Source organism: Seriola dumerili, unplaced genomic scaffold (assembly GCF_002260705.1).
Source record: "Seriola dumerili isolate Sdu_G_001 unplaced genomic scaffold, Sdu_1.0 BDQW01000017.1, whole genome shotgun sequence".
In the NCBI taxonomy this organism is placed as follows: Eukaryota; Metazoa; Chordata; class Actinopteri; order Carangiformes; family Carangidae; genus Seriola; species Seriola dumerili.
Window position 1 is genome coordinate 5506247 of NW_019174272.1, and position 19345 is coordinate 5525591.

Here is a 19345-nt window from a genome sequence, read left to right on the forward strand (position 1 = left end):
CATAAAATGTGTTTGTAACTCCCCCAAAAAATAACCTACTATAATGTACTGTGTGATCAGTATTTAAATCATGATTAATTAACTTCAATATAAAATAGTACTTATCTCAATTAAATCTACATTTGTAAATTAAAAGTCGTATCAAATCTAGTTTACAGTTTTATCGCTTCACTATTGCTGAATTCACCCTGCGTGCGTGGGTTAGTTTGATTTGATTCACTGAAACAATGCACATGGGCGGGGTTTAAGCTATTAAAGGGTTTTCTAAAATAAAGTCCCTTTAACTTTTCATCGAAAATGAAACGTGCTTTAAATCAATTACCCCAAGCGGTTTCCCAGGACAGGAAAAAGAACCACATCGCTGACGGTTCTTGAGATTTGCCAGGTTAAATTTTCATGGTGCCCCCGCACCGCTCTCTCAGTTTGAAGGCTGATGAACGCCGCCCGAGTTGCGCCATTTTGAAAGTGTAATGCTGGGAGAGGCAGAGGCGAGGGAAATCTCAAAGTAGAGTGCAAAGTCTAAAAGCTAGTACTGAGGATTGAAGTTTACTTTCTCTGGTTGAAAACTGTTTCGTACTGTCAATATCAACCGGGTCCAGGACTTGTGCGGTCTTCGGACTCAACAGCAGCAGTCTCCGCTTCATTCCTCCACTGCTCCTTGGTCAGAACCACCCAGCCGACCCGGGTCAGCACTGCTCCAGCCCAGGGCCCGAGCCCGCTACAGAGATATACTCTGTTTGAGTCGCTCACCATGGCAGGTAAAACTAGAGAGCCAAGACTGTGAGAGTGTCTCAGGTTTAATTATTATTCTGCAGTATGTGTCCTGTCCTGCACAGATGATGGGTTTGTCTCTCCTGTTGTGGTCAACCAGCGCAGGCTAACTAGCAAGCTAGGATACTTCCAAGATGCTAGATGTGTGTGTCACTGACAGTGTGAAAGTGAGCGTTTTCCACAGCAAACATGCTAAAAGTATTTCCGGTGATAGGGAATTGTCTACACCAGTAACTATATTCGATAAGTATGAAGTTACTTGTGGCCCTGCTCTCATGACTATAAATATTCTTAGCTTAGTTAGCACCAGGCTAACGCGTGCAAAGTTGTCTTTGATGGTGGTGTATTAAAAGTTGGGGTTGTGTTTTGTGCAGGGGCCGGTGGTGGGAACAGTGATGTGCAGTGGTGCTTCTCCCAGGTCAAAGGAGCGATAGATGATGATGTCGCAGAAGGTAAGTCCATGTGGTTGTCACTGAACAGTTGCTAAAATGTACTTTCTGCTTGGCATCCTGTGCGTGCTTGTTTTGAGGTTAGCTTTAATGCCAGTGCTACACTTTCTGATTGAGATATTTTTATACATATGAAAACTTGTATGACTGATTGCCATGATCAGTCTGGCTGCACTGAAGTAAAAGGGCTACTGGTCTGGCACATACTTGCTTATGGTCCAGTAGGCCTGTTACAGACTGGTAAAACTGGCTCATGGCTGACATTCATCTATTTTTGGCACAATTGCTGCAAAAATATAAACAGTCACTACTTTTATAATTCCCTAGTGTGCATTTTTCCAGTGTGTGTTATGTAAAGCTTGCATGCATGGGAGTGAAATGCATACTAGAACTGAAAAGTTGCTGGTTTTTACCCCCGTAGTACAAGGAGATTTCATAAACAAGTAGGAAGTTAGTCAAGCAATACGTTTATTTGGTTGAGCAATCAGTTGGCTTAGGTTCCACTTCAAATGTGTTTCACAGAGTCCATTAATGACCTGCTTTCAAAGGTCTGATCGGCACTGCCACTGTGTTACCATGCAGGTGGTCCTATATTTTGAAACTTTTACTGCAAACCCATTACGATAGAAGTGAAAGGAATTTAATTCAACTCAATTGTGGTGCTCAAATCATCACAGGTTTCTTTGGTTTGGTTACCCCAGATAATCCACATTCATCGTTGAACTATTTTCTAACAAATAATAGTTCCCAATGAAAACTACTGATGACGATGTGGTCTATTGATTATCCTGACTAACTGGAAAATAGTGTCTGGAAAGACGCGTTTCTGTTTTCAACTATCTGCACAGTTAGATACCACACAGATCATGTAATCTGTGTTTTGGATGAGCAGATTCTTGCAGTACTGAAGGGCATTTTAACACAGTACATGGGGATAATAAATGCAAATAAAGTGCAAAAAATGTCACATTACACACACTATAGTTTTTATTACCATATGCACAGAAAGACCAGTGGCAACCTCCCCTTTTACCATTGTCCAATTAGTAAATTCACAAGTGCCCTTAAGACCTATGTTTACAGTACATGATGGACTTGTTTGTGTGTAGAGGGCTACTCAGCTGTTTACAGTAAGCTTTGCCTGAGAACAAGTATAAATAAGAGCCTCTCCTTGTGTCAAAAATACATATCAGTGCATAGCCTGAAAACATAACACTACATTAGTGTAGTAGTTTTATTTAAACCCCTTCTCCTTCACTCTGCCCTTTTAGTTTTATATGAGAGTCTGTATGGAGTCAGGTCGTGTCAGGCTCTTTGTGTGCTGTGTTAAGAGAGGAACAACACCATAGTCTATATTAAGGATTGCACTAGCTCAGAATAGTCCAAGCCAGTAAACAGGGATTGATTGTTATATTGTAGGATTTGATGAGAATGCTTGTCTTTGAGAAGTGCTGAATAGCCGAGAATGGCAAGTTGTTTGTTTTCCCCTCCTAGACTTTATGTTCAAGTTAAAGTTCATGTACATCACTGCTCTGTTGTGTTTTCACAATGGATGACATGGTTTGCACACTTTCCAGGTGGGAAAAACGGCATCAAATGTACAATATCTTTAACGCTGCTTGAAGAATTTTGTGCATCATTGGGAGGATATGTTGTTCAACCAGAAAAGCCTTGCAAACCGGTGCAAAATATTTTCATGTTGAACACATCTCAGGTTTACACAACAGTTTCCTCACTACAGTTCCAATTTAAAGACAAAAAAAATGGCGCTAAGTTTAACAAAAAAAAAAAAAAAGATGATATTCTAAATACACTACCTTATTGACAGCTGACATCATATCTACGGTTGAATTCAACCACTCTGGGGAGCTACTAGCCACCGGGGACAAGGGGGGTCGTGTTGTCATCTTTCAGCAGGAGCCAGAGGTAAGTTTTGGTGACTCATCTGAATAAACTAAATCTGTACAAACAGTGCGATCATTGACTTTTTTTACATTGGATAAATTCCTATAACTTGGTCACACAGGCTGCCGGTTTTACTGAATTCAGAATTTAAGATGAAAATAACCATTTGAAATTTATAAAAACTTCTCTCTGTTATTATTTAGAGTAAGAATCAGCCACAGTGCCGAGGAGAGTACAATGTTTACAGCACCTTCCAGAGCCACGAGCCTGAGTTTGACTACCTGAAAAGCCTTGAGATCGAAGAGAAGATCAACAAGATTCGATGGTTGCCTCAGAAAAATGCAGCACAGTTCCTTTTGTCTACAAATGGTCAGTAAAACTACTGGATTTTAAACTGATTCACTGCAATAAGAATTAATTGGTGATGCTAAATTATTTTTCCTTTCCATCTGCCCTATGGAGACATCATTTGGCCACAAGTAATCTAAATTTAAAGAGTTTCTTGTGTAACTGAGGACGATTTTTTCATTGCCAGACAAAACCATAAAGCTGTGGAAAATTAGTGAGCGCGACAAGAGACCAGAGGGCTACAATTTGAAGGAAGAAGATGGACGATACAGAGATCCTAATACTGTCACGACACTACGGGTGTGTATAAATTGCTTTATCTCTGTACCCTTAATGTTGGATGTGAAATTTAAAACCCAGAAAGCCCAGTCATTACGGCACTGTCTGTGAGTAATCAGTTGTCTTTGATTCATGCAGACATTCAGCAATCATACTTACATGTCTCACAAACAAAAAGCACATTAACTAATAACGTTAATAATCCATTGCTGCAGTTATTGCAGTGCAATCATTAATGTTATTAGTCACACCTGTGTTTGAGAAGTCTAAAAGTTTGCTCTGAAAAAGGTCTATTCAGCTTTCACTTTTTTCTCCCCAGTCATGTGCACCCTTCTGTTTGTGAAACACTGATCTATATTTATTGAATAGTTTCCAAATATAGACTCAGTTTAACAGACTCGCCAGTTAAAATGAGGCCAGACCTTTGTTTTAACTGTTTTTATCTGTTTGTGTCAGTATCAGCGAACCTTAATCATCAAAATGCAATTTGTAAAATAGAGGATGATATGATGAACACACAATCTTACCTACAAATGAAGTGATGCTAAAACCCTCTCCTCTTCTCAGGTACCAGTTTTCAGGCCCATGGACTTGATGGTGGAAGCCAGCCCTAGGCGAGTGTTTGCAAATGCTCACACCTACCACATCAACTCCATATCAGTCAACAGTGACTGTGAGACCTACCTGTCTGCAGATGACCTGCGCATTAACCTCTGGCATCTGGAGATCACTGATCGCAGCTTTAGTATCCTTCTGTTCTTTAATTCTATGCAGCCATCATCTTTATAGGTCTTGACATAATTCTTCTGTTGTTTGTGTACAGTTTTATCAAGAAGCAAAGACAAACTTGTGATAAATTTTTAAGTGACCACAAGTTTGTTTCTTTCTGTGTAGGTACTGTGTGAAATAATGAATGTTATGTCCTGGTTAGTTTGTTTTTTTTTCTTCTAAGGTAGTTCTGACTCACTCTGAGATCATGATCCCCTGCATGCATCCTGTTCACCTCCCACCACACATCACACTGGATACATTCAGACTGTACATCATTCAGTCCCTGTGGCAAAACTGAAACCCACTGCTTATTAGGACTCCATTGTTTTAATCCATGTTAGTGAATTAATCAATCCATTTTGTTATATAAGCCATGCAAACTATGGTTCTGTGGCACTTTGCTGGTGTATTAAAAAATGTTAGACACTGTGTTTTAAAGTAAACTAATCATGGGGGAAAAATTAATTGGTGTGCATTGGTGTCTGCCACAATGTCATATCTGATGCTACCACTAGATTCCCCCAAAGTGGAGATTTTTAAACTTTTACATATAGTTGCTCCAACATAGTCTGAATGTTGAAAAGTTAAATGTATGTTATATTTGACCCCAGAGTAGTTCTAGTGTAAAGAAATGTTTTATTCCTGCATTGAGCTGACCACATGACTTTCTGTTGCTGTCTAGTGTCTTAATTCTCCAAGGGAGCAAAATGAATTGAGTCCCAGTCAAATGCTACTTGCCATTGTAAGTGCATTCACAAAATAAGGCAATGTTGATGTTGACACCTAACTAGTTCAGAGCAGCTATAATAGATGGCATTCTGAATGCATGGTCAAAGAGGAAAGTTTTTTTTTTTTTTTAGACTGGAGAATTTTTCCATTACACTATTTTAGAGTATTTCTATTTAAGTCATGGTCATGTCTGTTTAGTCCCCTGACCTTAACCTCACTTCTTCAGATATTGTTGACATTAAGCCAGCCAATATGGAGGAGTTGACGGAGGTGATCACAGCAGCGGAGTTTCACCCCAACCAATGCAACACTTTTGTCTACAGCAGCAGCAAGGGCACCATCCGCATGTGTGACATGAGGGCATCAGCACTGTGCGACAAGCACGCCAAAAGTAAGCGAGTTTCATCTGTGCTGTGTGCCTGCAGGGGAACTGATGAATCCTGATGAGTGTCTGTGTTATGCCGAAGGAAACTGGATGATAGACAATGAAAGTAGTAAATGTCAGCGTGCTCGCTTTAGTAGATAGACATTGCTTTAATGCGTATGAAGAGCCTAACAATCTCTGATCGACCAGCTCATATTGTGAGCCCAGTCTCTCCGGAAAGGGCTATGGGAATAGTATCTTTTTAAACTGACATGCATGTTGACGAGGATGGCGTTCAAATCTTTAAAGCCTTTCTAACAGCAGAGTTTGTAGCATCTGCCAAGAAATCTGCTTTAATGAAGCCTGCAGTTTCCTGAGAAGAAGTCTTGACTAGTGAAGTGCCTGTATGAGCGGGCAAGGGTCAGAGCTCCAAAACTGTTTCTTCTCTCTGTTAGATTTTCCAATTTTAGAGAAAGCATGCTTGTAAAAACATCATGTGCATAATACTCTTTGCCAAAAATACAGAACTGAGAGTGCAGACAGATTTTAATATGTTGCTGCATCAAATTATAAACGGCTATATTAAAAAAAAAAAAAGAAGAAGAAGAAGACTGTCATTGCACTTAATAGCAGTCAGGGAATACTAATGGCATGCATCCATTTCCTTTTTTTTTTTTTTTTTTTTTTTTTTTTTTTTTTTTTTAAGTGTTTGAAGAGCCAGAGGATCCAAACAATCGTTCTTTCTTTTCTGAAATCATCTCATCCATCTCTGATGTGAAGTTCAGCCACAGTGGACGCTACATGATGACCCGCGACTACCTGTCTGTCAAAATCTGGGATCTCAACATGGAGACCCGACCAGTAGAGACATATCAGGTCTGTAACTGTTGCCATGCTGAGACAAAAATACATTACATCAGTTTTTTTTTTGTCCTGCAGATTTTACGTCGTTCTACTGTTTCTCCACAAGAGGGGGGTGTTTTACTGCAATTATTATCAAAATGTCCAGGTCTCTTGTAATGTTATTTTCATTTTTGCACAACTGCTGATCGTCACTACAACACCTGTTCTTCACTTTGTTTTAACAGGTGCATGAATATCTCAGGAGTAAGTTGTGTTCACTGTATGAGAATGATTGCATCTTCGACAAGTTTGAGTGCTGTTGGAATGGGAACGACAGGTGAGCACCTATTTTTATTTATTTACTTGTTTACATATCCAGTCATCAATGCAGTCATCTTTGGATAATCTGGTGTTTGCAATTCCCCACACATTCAACATGCATGATATGTAAAAATGTCTTGGGCTGACTCTTTGACGCAGCTGAACCCTGCAACATTGGCCTTATCATTTAGAGGAAGTTATCTGTCCAGTGCAGAGTGTAAGGCCACACACAATTTGGTTTGGATGGCAGAAGGGTATTCTGGACATGTTCTGAGTATACACTTATGGCTTTTTGATTAGTTTTCCTTCATTGTTATAATCTGGTTTACTATCTCTCACTCATAACTTGTCTCTCTGCAGTGTTGTGATGACTGGTTCCTACAACAACTTCTTCAGGATGTTTGACAGAGGCTACCGGCAGGACGTAACCCTAGAGGCATCGCGGGAGAACAGCAAACCACGATCGGTCCTAAAACCTCGCAAAGTAAGCACAGGTGGGAAGCGCAAGAAGGACGAGATCAGTGTAGACAGTCTTGACTTTAACAAGAAGATCCTCCACACTGCCTGGCATCCTCTGGACAACATCATTGCTGTGGCCACCACCAACAATCTGTACATATTCCAGGAAAAACTCAACTAGCATTTGTTGAACCCAGATCCCAGTTTTCTGCTTGAGCCCCGCTGCTCTGATACACACATAACAAACAATATTTGTCTGTCTTTGGCTAAACCCCCGAGTCTTGATATGATCTGCTCTTGGTGAATTAAGTATTGAATGTGACAAGACTTACTCTGTCAACAACAAACGGCATCATTAACACAGTACATCCAAGCAGGCCATCACAAGCACATTTTCCATGTATACAACAACTGTAGACATGCAGGGTTTGTAGATCTGAGACCAGACTTTGTGACTTAGTGTCATTGGTTTCCTCCATTAGAATCACTCCATTCACCAAGTTACTGTTTGCAACTCCACTACATCCCAAACCAAAGGGAAAATGAGTTAAATGCACATATTTGGCTATTTCATTTTCTTTATTCTTTTGTGCCATCGTGACATGATTCACTTGTATGTCACAGCTACCAATTGTTGATCATTTTTTGTAGCTGCCATGTTTTATTAGTATAAATAGGAAATTCTTAATACTGTTTATACATGTTTCCGTCACCATGTTCCTTTTCATACTGGCCTGAAACACTGCTAATACAAGCTGTCAACACTCCATATTTGCCCCAAGTATTTGTCAAGTTGCCAAGTTCACTCACCATTTCTTTCCAGATGTACAGTATGGTTATGCTGTTAAAGGACTATTCTAGTATTTTATTATGTTTTAGCTCATTCTCTACAAATAGTGTATAACTTACATTACTGCTAACCTTTTTCTACAGTCTACAGTAAGAAAGTCAGCATACTTGAACCTGACTTGAGTTGTATTCCATCACAGTGAGCTTCTTGCTGTCTTTAAGTGAAATTAATTATTATGTTGTAACACAGTCGCAATTAAGAAAACACAGTGTGTGTTCGAGCATACTGAAACATGATAATAAATGTAAGTCGTCTAAAATCAGCCTTTTTAATGCAGGATATAATGAAATTCACCTTATGTTTGCAAGAACATTCATGTTTCTAAACATCTGTCCTCTGGATTAGAGCTTCTGACACAATAGCAGCTTGTAATCTGCTTGAGTGTCCTGAACATATCGGTATCAGGTTTTCAAAACAATCCCTGGTTCTCACATGCATTACTAAAAACTTGCCTAAAATGTTCATTGGGATGGATTACTTATCTCAAGCTCAAGCCTGTAAGTTGATTTTCATAGAGCACTGAAATGGCTACAATTAGGAAAATTGTCGGCAGTGACGTGTAATTGATTTCTAGTTAATGGGCTAAAACATAAAAGAAAAAAAAAATCGTCCTTTAACATGGACACAAGAATGACTTGCGCACACATCTGTCAGGTATTGTGGTTTTGGGAGTTAAGTGGGGGCCAATTATGCCAAAGTAACCAGTCCTATACACTCTAAAGATAGATTAATTTAAAGCTGTCTTGCAGACAAGGTGTCACCGGTCAGACCGGGCACCCTTGCACATGTGTGGACCACCATATGAAGCTCAGGACAAAAGCTTATATACGTGGAAGGGCACGATGGCGTGCTGTGGCCTAATTCTCTTGCGGTTTGTGGCACCAACATTGAGTGCTGCTGTCAGCTTCCCCACAAAGCGCATTGTGTTGTTCTAGATTGATTAATCGCTTTACCCTCTGGATCTTGTTTCTGTTTGTAGATTTTTTTTTTTTTTTTTTTTTTTTTTTTTTTAATGATGTTTTGTACCGTACCTGATAAGAGAAGAATAATCACTATAGCTGATTTATTTTTGTATAAATTAAGGCAATAGGATTACAGTCTGATCACTGTAGTTTCTTTAGCTGTCTATCTCAGACTGATTGTAGATTGAAGGTCGCTTGAAGGTCAGGTAACCTTTTTGTAATATGACTATTTTGTTCATTCTGGCAAGAATTTGTTTGAAAGCTAGAGACTTTTTGTGACATCAAGGAAGTGTGTCGTTTCTGATGTGGGATGTCCAAAGAAAAGTATTTTCAGGTGTCAGTACCTCTGTAGTCATAAGCACTATAACAGTTTATTTTTTTAATTTGGCTTACTGTAACTGATGTTTATGTAGAACTTATTTGGACACTTCACTTAGATTCTGAGCTAATTTGGATCTTAATGTTCTGTTTTTGTGCCATGGTTTGTTTATGAATCATTGAGCTCCTGTGAAAGAATAGGTCCTTGAAGGCCTAAATGGGAAAGGCATTTTAATCAACATGTGATATTAAAACTGTAAAATCAAGTTCTCTCTAAAGTTAGTCAAGTCAATTGACTAGGCAGAGTTACTGATTTTGAATTATTGTATGAAATGTCTTCTCTCTCCTGTGATGCAGGGGTAGCTCTCCTATACACACTTGTTTATTTGAAAAGGAGAATTTGTGAAGCACTTGGTTTGAAGATGATTGTTGTATGGAAGCCGTCATTAATGACTGTACTGAACATGGAAAACGTTTAACTCTGCTGTTTCTCTGCTACACTATGCTTTGGTCCCATGTTGCCACTTCTCTTTGGAGAAAACTGGTTGATTATAGCTCAGTTTCCACTATATTACAATTGTTCTGGTGACAGATTAAGCCATGAATCAGGGCATGAAGCCTGTTGGTTCATTGAACCACATTTTATGTGTGACTGCTACCATAGAGAACTGATTTCCAAATCACTAGGATGCCACAAAAATAATAACCATCTCCTTCATTTGTGGTGTTGAGTCTCTCTCTCTCTCTCTCTCTCTCTCTCTCTCTCTCTCTCTCTCTCTCTCTCTCTCTCTCTTTCTCTTTCTCTTTCTCAGGGCTCTGGGTAATGTCCTCTACTATTAAGACACTTTGTTAATCTGTTTTTTTTTTTTTTTTTTTTTTTTTTTTTTTTTTTTTTTGCACCCTTTTTGAAAAACAACTTTTCTTATTGTCTGATGCAAGATTGTGTGAGGGTTGTTCAAGTTATTTGCCTCAAGTCACATATGTATAAAGTCCCATTCCACAGTCAAGGAGGATTCTGTCAGTTAGCCACTGAGTTAGCAACCCATACAGAAAGAGAGTTGTCCATTCAAAATATGAGATCAGTGATCAGCTTTGTCCTGTCATTCATTCAAAGAAGCATTTACTCACTCATTCACTGTCAAGTATTAACTGTTCTAACAACCTGTTGGAAGTTGTGAAAAAATTTTGAAAATGCAAAAATCTACATAGAAATAATACCCGATCAGAATTGGCAAGTTTTCTTTTTGGAAAAATGTTGACTTTGGCTTTTACAAAATCCCATGTTTGCAGACACAGTAGAGACGATCACCACAGACTGAGTGTCACTGACATTCATAAAATGAATAAACTAACCAATAATATTTTTCACTTTCCCCATATGTCTCCATAGCTATTGCTCAAGGCTATGGTGTAAACCACAAAGATGTTCAGAAGAACCCTATTGCCTTTCTCATAGCATTAAGAAGAAATAAGATAATCAAGTATGTTTCTTGAACTTTCTGGTATGCCAGACAGGAGACTGCTCAGGGGAATTTACTGCTGCTCTGTGATCAAAACCTTGTACCTTCAAGAAGGCAGCTTCTCAGGAAAATCTGCCTTACTGACAGGTAGATCATAGATTTTTTTTTTTTTTTTTTTTTTTTTACATTCATGTTTCTATAATGGCTTTTGACATGAACCTTGGGTCAACGAAACTTGCTCTACATACAGTTTAAAGATCATGAAATCTCAAGGAAACTGTCTAAATTGGAGTTATGAGGTTTTTCCACTTGCAGCAGCATTATATACATGTCTAATGTATCACAGGAGTTAAAAACAAAATGCACTTTTATTTTTGTGAATTTCATTAATTTGTATGTTTTTGTTTATTTCTTTCAAGGGGCTCTTGAATAAAGATTGTAGGAGAGTTTTGGTGATCTGTTTAAATGGTTCATTGTACAGCTATGTTTGTCTTTGTCAAATGGAATAAAGTACAATTTAGATGAAAAGTAATAAAGAATTTCAAACCTGAATTCTGGATAAAATGAATGACCTGCTTTATTGTTTGTGCATGGAAGATAATATGAGCTGTAAATGTGAACTGATTGCATAAATATGGGCTTTGTCAGGACTTGATTTTTGTTATTGCAGAGCCTACACACACTATTTTAGGCCTGTTTCATCACCAAGGCAGAGTCGCTGCTTTGTTTTTAAAAGGGCAAAATATTTCATATCTCTGCAGTGGTGTCGCACACTGCTGCTCTTGGTAAAATTATTGTCTAACAATGCAAATCCCTTCTTACAACAAACCTGCTGATCATAATGATTTCTCCAAGATATTAAGATCTTGCAGGGAAGTAACACTGATATGCATCCATTTGACCCTCAGCAAATAATCATCCAACATAGTATATAGTTTTATGACCACAGTTTACACCTGCCCCCACCACCTCACCTGCCATGGGGTCAACAGGGAAGGTGCAGAACTTTGCTCAAGTGCTATCTTCTTCTGTTCAACCTCTTTGAAATCACATGTTGTGCATGTAACCCCCTGCCTCTCACTTTACATGATACTGTGGAAACGCATCGCTTGACATTCATTTTCCAAAAACAAGCTGTGCATAATCCATAAGGACCTTTTTATGGACCTGGAGCAGGGGTGATGTATATTAGAGCCATCCTCTACAAATCTACAGCAAACACTGCTAATGTTTATACATACCTCCCCACATTAATTAAAGTGCAGCCATGTAGCCAAGCAGTTATATTTGAAGAGTGAGTGATAGGAGGTGACTGGGGCCAGCTTTACTACTATCATCAGTCTTCAAACCCTCCACAGGCTCAGATGGCTCAGATAGAAAGAGTCCATCCATGTCCTTGACTCACTCCAGCATAAATGTCCCCGGACAAACTTTATTCTTAATAACATCACTTTACTGTCACTGTTTGTTGGTAAATCTTGCAGTCACGTATATTTGTGACGAGGGACTATTTTTGATCTTTTAAGTAAAAATAGCACATTTCAAAGAAAATATTTTTAAAAAGCCGTTCACTGATCCAGAGCTAACTTGAGTGCCTTGTCTGTCTGTGGTCTGGACTCTGGACAGATTTGGCGCCTGCGCACTTGATAGTTTGTCTGCGTGTCATGTTGATGAATGCTGAAGCTGGGGAGTCAACATGTCCACCGCTGCTGCTCAGCAAAACAATAACGAAGAGCCCGGGCTTCACGGTACGTACCGTCGTCAGTTTTTCCGTGCTCCACGCTACTAAGGCTGCGGTAGATACTGTCAATAAGTGTGTGTGTTTTTGAGATTATTCGTGGAGATTGGAGAGTTTATTGTAAAAGTTACATCGGGTATGGAATTTCCTCTTCTTCTGGGAGGGGTGGAGGGTGATGTCGTTTGGCGTCACCGCAAACTAGCCAATTGCGTTGCCATAAATGTTTGATTGATGGAATTGCAGGCCAATCGCGTGCAGCAGACAGCGTTGGGCGGGCTCTAGACAAAATGAAAACAAGTTTGGGACAAAAGACGAAATAAATATTGCTTTTATTTGCTACTGTTATTTGAATTTTCTGATAATAACTCATATCACATTGGCTACTAGTGTAACCGAGTTGTCTTTTTACTCAACAGGACACTGTCTATCTAATTAATTGTCAATTGTAAAGGAAGCCAATGGTAGGATGTTAGCCCAAAGTGGTTGCACACTAAACAGCCCCTAAAATGGGAAAAAGGTGTGTTCAGACTTGAATCTATAAACAGTTTTGTTATGGACTAAATAATTAGCTCTGACAGAGGCCCGGGACGTGCGCTTTATATGTGATCAACATCACAGCTGGAACAGCGACATGCCTGGGCAGATTGTCTCACACTGCACTCCACAGTTATGCAAGACCTCACATGAGAGCAGCATTGATGACTTGCTGCTTTGTAAATGTGCAGTCGGTCTCATGCATCCGTGCGTCGTCGAATTACATGAAATATATTTTACGTTCAGCGAGCCCTAAGCGGGAAAAATGGGCGTCTCATGTTGGAAGGTTTACATTTGGTGCTCAACCAAGCCCGCTGGCTGTAAGAGATTACATAACTCCATCCTGTTTGGCAAAAAAAATGCAAGCTGTTTGTGGGGCAGTAGCACAAAGAAATGCATGCTATCATGGATGCAGTGCACAGCCAGTTCATTTGAATGCAGAGTGTCAGTGGTGCAGGAAATGTAGGTCAGCTATTTCCTATTGAAAGGAGGCAGAGGTGTGTTACTGTGCGGTACACAATCTGCTGTTGGGGTTTGCACTTTGACACAACGAGCCTAATGTCCCTTCCCTATCTCATCTTGACCTTTGTGTTGCTAAGGCTCTTGGGTAGAGCTGGAGCTGAATGGAAACACAGGGACCCAGAGCATGCAGACCAACCTGCTAATGACACCCGCTGCTGACCAAATAAATGCAAATGCTGCTGTGAGTCAAACTCTGCAGACCTTGGAGGTGGTGCCTGAGAACGATGAAACCCTTATTGGAGGATTAGAGCATGTGCCATCATCTTCCTCTATCCACAATGGAGACATGGAAAAGATCCTCTTGGATGCGCAGCATGAATCCAGCCCAAGTAGCTCTTCCTGTGATAGGTAGGAATATGCTGTTTAAAGCTCTGACAAGTGTGTTTGCATGGAGGTAAAGTGGACTTGTCTTTCTTTGCTGTTTGCTGAACAAATTTTCATATATGTATATTTTTTTTTTATTCCAATGTGTTGACTCAGTCCTCACAGGCCACCAAGTCCTGATCAGGATGAGGGTCAGATAACTTTTGACGTAGAGATGTCCAGCCCGACAGGTAGTCAGGTAAAACAACATATTTCATTCTAAAGTTTAAACCCTTTTCAAGTCTTTTCATTTCCTGCTAAAAACCTACTTGCTTTATCTCCCCGTTTGCAGTCAGAGGAAGATGGTGCTGAGAAGGACAGAGAGGAAGACATCCTCATGAACAAAGAAGTAGACTGGGTCGCTGATTGGTCCAGCAGACCAGAAAACATTCCACCAAAGTAAGCAGACTCTCTCTTCCAGTATCACTCACTAATAGTTGTGCAGGATATTGTCGTCAGTTGTTTTCTAAAATATGTTTGCATTAACTGGTTGACTGATTATACCTGTTAGGGAGTTCCACTTCAGGCACCCGAGACGTTCAGTATCTCTCAGTATGAGGAAGAGTGGAGTCATGAAGAAAGGTGGCATCTTCTCTGCCGAATTCCTCAAAGTCTTCATCCCTTCCTTACTCATCTCACACATCCTCGCTCTTGGCCTCGGGTGAGTCTGACTTCATGCAGTCTTGTTTCCATGTAATGAAAGGCTCAGCTTTGCAGTGACAAAGTTACATTTTCTCAAGTCGCATTGATGTTTTTCATTTTATGTATCTGCTGCCTGTCTGCTCAGACCTGGGCCTCATTTATAAAACAGTGAATGTGGTGAAGAGCAGACTTGCTGCGGCACACTCCAGAGCAAATCACTCCTAAATGATGCACCTATCAACTGCCTACTGAAAGTTTAGGAGCAGAGTAGGATTGTCACCAGTTCATTCGGATAACTTATTTAATTCAGAGTAACAAACTGGCTTGCATGTGTATGGAAATGTGCACCTTATTTTGAATTAATCAATTTATATAGATTTATGGCTTTATTCCACAACTACATTATTTGCCCAAAATGTTTTTGTGCATTAATCCATCTTATCCAACTGGTTTGATCTGATGCATTTTTTGTTTTTTTTTTCTTCTAGGGTGTACATTGGGAAGAGAATTGCCACAGCCTCCACCAGCTCTTACTGAATCGAGGATGAAGCAGTGCCTGGATGTTGTCCTGTCTCCAAGTGTCTCAACCATCCTCATGTAGCCAAGATGTCTCTCTGCATCTGTTGTACACCCGCATTTCCCTTCCAATCAGCATCCAATTCTGTCCCATTGTAGATGTTAGTTATAAAAGTATGCACATTGCGTAATGTGGTTGCACTCCATCACATTTTCACACAGGGCGTCATTGTACCTAGCAGATGTCACCAACTTGAATCCAGTAGATAACAGTTGCCGTTAGAGCTGGAATATAATTAGTCATCCTTTTCAACTCAAAAATATGTGACAAAGGATTTGATGTCAGACGGCTTCTGGGTTTTGGATTTTTTTCTGAAATTTCTCCACTTGTTTTGATGTAATGTCATGAGAAATCTGGCCTTCTCCTAAGCGGCACCTCTCCTCTGGTATTTCAGCAGGCAGGGTGTATGAACCAAAAGATATGCGCCACATATGCAATACAAACTAATTGAATTGGCTCTGGGAACAGAAGGGACTTTAATAGCCTTAACTTTTTTGAGTTTTACATTCAAGGTGCAGTTCACAGGGTGGGTGGGCAACACAATGATGCTGCACAAGTGGGATTAGTTTTTAAATTCCACACACTTTGGAGAATAGAAGTTGAATCATTTTGACTCCTTGTATTTTCTTTTAAAAGCTTTGTTTTTTTTAATTTTTTTATTTGAAGGTTGGAAAGCTTAAACATTGATGTAGTATGTAGCTCCAAAATTTTACAGCGAGGTTGTTTGAGTATATTATGATAGTGGAACCTAGGCCGGATGGCAGTTTACCAGGCCATATGCTATTTGTATTTCTTTTTGCCTACATATCTTCTTCTTTAACACATAATATAGCAGAAAAGGCAAAGTGCCAAATTTGTATCTTTCACCACTGCACATTGGTGATTTATCTTAGACTGTTTTTTGATTTTCTTATATGTTTAGGTATTTAAAGACGTAGATGTGAAAAATAATTTAAGCTGTGATCTGCCCCATGTAATAGACACCTTTTGACATTGTATAATTTGTTTATACATTGATATTAATGCATATTGTAGCTTATGCATTGTGGCGGTGTAAGTAATGTGTTTTTCCTGTCGTTTAATTGCTGAAGCGCCAGCTGCAGAAACCACCACAAAGGAAGGTATTTCCAGGGGCCTCATTTAAGAGTGTTATCAGACTTTTATGTAGATTTCACTGTGCAATCATTTCACATAGTATGAAACAATAAACAGTGTACAGTGTGTGTAGAACCTCCAGGAAAACGACAGAAATAGAAAGCATTTCCTGAAGAAAATGCACATGATTTCTGTATATTGATGCTGACTGGATGACTGGATGACTCCTTTGTCAGTGTTTGTAAATGGATGACGTTATAATCATATGAAAAATCATTGACCATAATGTACAGTACTGGCTGTAGTGGTTTTCAAGCACTCAACATGCATTTAGGCTTTAATGCATTATATAACTCATACTAACTCATAAACTGTACATGTCATCATAACAGGCTTATGTACAGTTGATCAGTGTGCAATACAGAGCGTTTTGGAATTTGAATAAAGTTTGTACTGTATACAGTGGCTGAGGTATAAATACAAAAGAAGTGACAGAGCTCCATGGATCTTAATGCATTATTAAAGCCATAATGACTAATAAAATGCACATATCATCAGTATGGGCTTCTTCACAGCTGATCAGTGAGCTGCAGCGAACACTAAAATTTAAGCAGACCTTATACTGCATACAGAGGCTGGGACATAAATACAATTGTATATGGAAGTCAATTTACATGAACATGATAATCATAAAGAGTTTGAAAGAGAGTGTAGGATTGCTGCATGTAGGTTTTCAAATAGACTTGATCACACAGGCCCTCAGCCCTCTCCTGCCTGGCCAGTTTAGGTGTCACCACTCCTATAGCCTGCTATTTGTTTTACTATCATAGGAAAATATAATAATAATAATAATAATATTAGGAAATAATAATTTGATCCCCTGCTGATTTTGTAAGTTTACCCCCTTACAAAGACATGAACAGTCCATAATTTTTATGGTAGGTTTATTGTAACAGAGAGGGACAGAATATCAACAAAAAATCCAGAAAAAAACATTAAATAAAGGTTATAAATTAATTTGTATTTGATTGAGTGAAATAAGTATTTGATCCCCTACCAACCAGCAAGAATTCTGACCCCAACAGACCGGTTATGTGCCCATGAGGCAGTCAAATTAGTGCTGTCCCTTTAGGAAAGTACTCCTAATCTCAACTCGTTATGTGTATAAAAGACACCTGTCACAGAATCAATCTCTTCCATTCTAACCTCTCCACCACCATGGGCAAGACCAAAGAGCTGTCAAAGGACCTGCACAAGGCTGGAATGGGCTACAAGAGCATCAGCAAGAAGCTTGAAGAGAAAGAGACCACTGTTGGCGCGATAATTCAAAAATGGAAGAAATACAAGATAACAGTCAATCGCCCTCGCTCTGGAGCTCCATGCAAGATCTCACCTCGTGGGGTAAGGATGATTCTGAGAAAGGTGAGGGATCAGCCCAGAATTACACGGGAGGAACTTGTTAATGATCTCAAGGGAGCTGGGACCACAGTCACCAAGAAAACCATTGGTAACACACTTCGCCATAATGGATTGAGATCCTGCAGTGCCCGCAAGGTCCCCCTGCTCAAGAAGGCACATGTACAGGCCTGTCTGAAGTTTGCCAATGAACACCTGAATGATTCAGAGAAGGCTTGGGAGAATGTGATGTGGTCAGATGAGACCAAAATTGAGCTCTTTGGCATCAACTTGACTCGCCAAGAACACCATCCCCACTGTCAAAAATGGAGGTGGAAACATTCTACTTTGAGGCTGTTTCTCTGCTAAAGGTACAGGAAGACTTCACCGCATTGATGTACCGTGGAATCTTGGATGAGAACCTCCTGGCCTCAGCCAGAACGCTGAAGATGGGTTGTGGATGGGTCTTCCAGCATAACAATGACCCAAAACATACGGCCAAGGCAACAAAGGAGTGGCTCAAGAAGAAGCACATTAAGATCCTGGCGTGGCCTAGCCAGTCTCTGGACCTTAATCCCATAGAAAATCTGTGGAGGGAGCTGAAACTTTGAGTTGCTAAGCGACAGCCTCGAAACCTTCAGGATTTGGAGAGTATCTGTAAAGAGGAGTGGACCAAAATCCCTCCTGAGATGTGCACAAACCTGGTGGCCAACTACAAGAAACGTCTGACCTCTGTGCTTGCCAACAAGGGTTTCTCCACCAAGTACTAAGTCACGTTTTGCTTGAGGATCAAATACTTATTTCATTCAATCAAATACAAATTTATTTATAACCTTTTTATTTAATGTTTTTTTCTGGATTTTTTGTTGATATTCTGCCTCTCTCTGTTAAAATAAACCTACCATAAAAATGATGGACTGTTCAACTCTTTGTAAGAGGGTAAACTTACAAAATCAGCAGGGGATCAAATAATTATTTCCTCCACTGTATATTTATAATATCCTATTTCACTGAAGAGGACTGCACTCAGTGACAACAAATTACTTTTTTGGCTAGCTAGCTTTCATCAGTGTCACAATCATGCACGATAGCTGCCTTTGAAACAACAGACACATCGTTGGTTCCTCTAAAAGAAAGCTTCCAGGAGGTTGTGGATATGACAAAAGTCCTTTCTCCTTTAAACTCTGATGTAAACTCGTACAGGTACTGTTTTGTATCTAGTAGTTATTGGAATTCCTGTCAACATTTGATATGTAAAAAATATTTGGTGGATCCTTTGAATGAACCTCACGTTTTTCTGTGGTGAACAAGTTTCTACTATCTGTCTTCCAATGCTGGATGCCCATTGATTGCCATGTTTGTTTTGGTTACCTTGTGTGTTTGGTGTAACATAATTAAGTTGTAAAATCACTTAACATTGATGGATTACTGAATGGGCCTCACTTGGCACAGGTGTAGGGGCCCAAGGTTCCAGGGGGCCCCTCTTACTAGAACCTCTGTTAGTAAGCCAATCAATTGACCACAAAGAGACTCGAACTGATTACAAAGAAACACAAATCAACTACAAGGAGTCACAAAACAAAAAAGATGCAAGACGGCTAAAAGAAGACACAAAATGACTACAAATGACTGTCTTGGGTGTCCTCCTCC

General features: G+C 39.6%; 2 protein-coding genes across 2 annotated transcripts; both read left to right on the top strand.

Annotated features, from left to right (window-relative positions):
* Positions 1 to 499: 499 nt before the first annotated feature.
* On the top strand, positions 500 to 9083 carry LOC111228651 (serine/threonine-protein phosphatase 2A 55 kDa regulatory subunit B alpha isoform). Its single transcript, XM_022754649.1, has 10 exons — positions 500 to 758; positions 1146 to 1223; positions 3049 to 3146; positions 3329 to 3494; positions 3661 to 3773; positions 4320 to 4497; positions 5479 to 5643; positions 6323 to 6492; positions 6705 to 6796; positions 7141 to 9083. The coding sequence occupies exons 1-10, from the start codon at positions 752 to 754 to the stop codon at positions 7418 to 7420; spliced, it is 1347 nt and encodes a 448-aa protein (XP_022610370.1). The 5' UTR covers positions 500 to 751; the 3' UTR covers positions 7421 to 9083.
* Positions 9084 to 12471: 3388 nt separating this feature from the next.
* LOC111231609 (BCL2/adenovirus E1B 19 kDa protein-interacting protein 3-like) lies at positions 12472 to 16762 on the top strand. Its single transcript, XM_022758778.1, has 6 exons — positions 12472 to 12577; positions 13701 to 13971; positions 14104 to 14185; positions 14279 to 14385; positions 14498 to 14647; positions 15117 to 16762. Exons 1-6 carry the CDS (start codon positions 12526 to 12528, stop codon positions 15163 to 15165), a joined length of 711 nt encoding a protein of 236 aa, XP_022614499.1. The 5' UTR covers positions 12472 to 12525; the 3' UTR covers positions 15166 to 16762.
* Positions 16763 to 19345: the final 2583 nt, after the last annotated feature.

Excerpts from the sequence above, each read along its gene's own strand:
- LOC111231609 (XM_022758778.1), top strand. The coding sequence starts at position 12,526 with ATGTCCACCGCTGCTGCTCAGCAAAACAATAACGAAGAGCCCGGGCTT. Across the intron at positions 14,386-14,497 it reads CCAGAAAACATTCCACCAAA|GGAGTTCCACTTCAGGCACC; the intron begins GTAAGCAGACTC and ends TATACCTGTTAG. Across the intron at positions 14,648-15,116 it reads ATCCTCGCTCTTGGCCTCGG|GGTGTACATTGGGAAGAGAA; the intron begins GTGAGTCTGACT and ends TTTTTCTTCTAG.
- LOC111228651 (XM_022754649.1), top strand. Across the intron at positions 3,147-3,328 it reads TCTTTCAGCAGGAGCCAGAG|AGTAAGAATCAGCCACAGTG; the intron begins GTAAGTTTTGGT and ends GTTATTATTTAG. Across the intron at positions 6,797-7,140 it reads TGTTGGAATGGGAACGACAG|TGTTGTGATGACTGGTTCCT; the intron begins GTGAGCACCTAT and ends GTCTCTCTGCAG.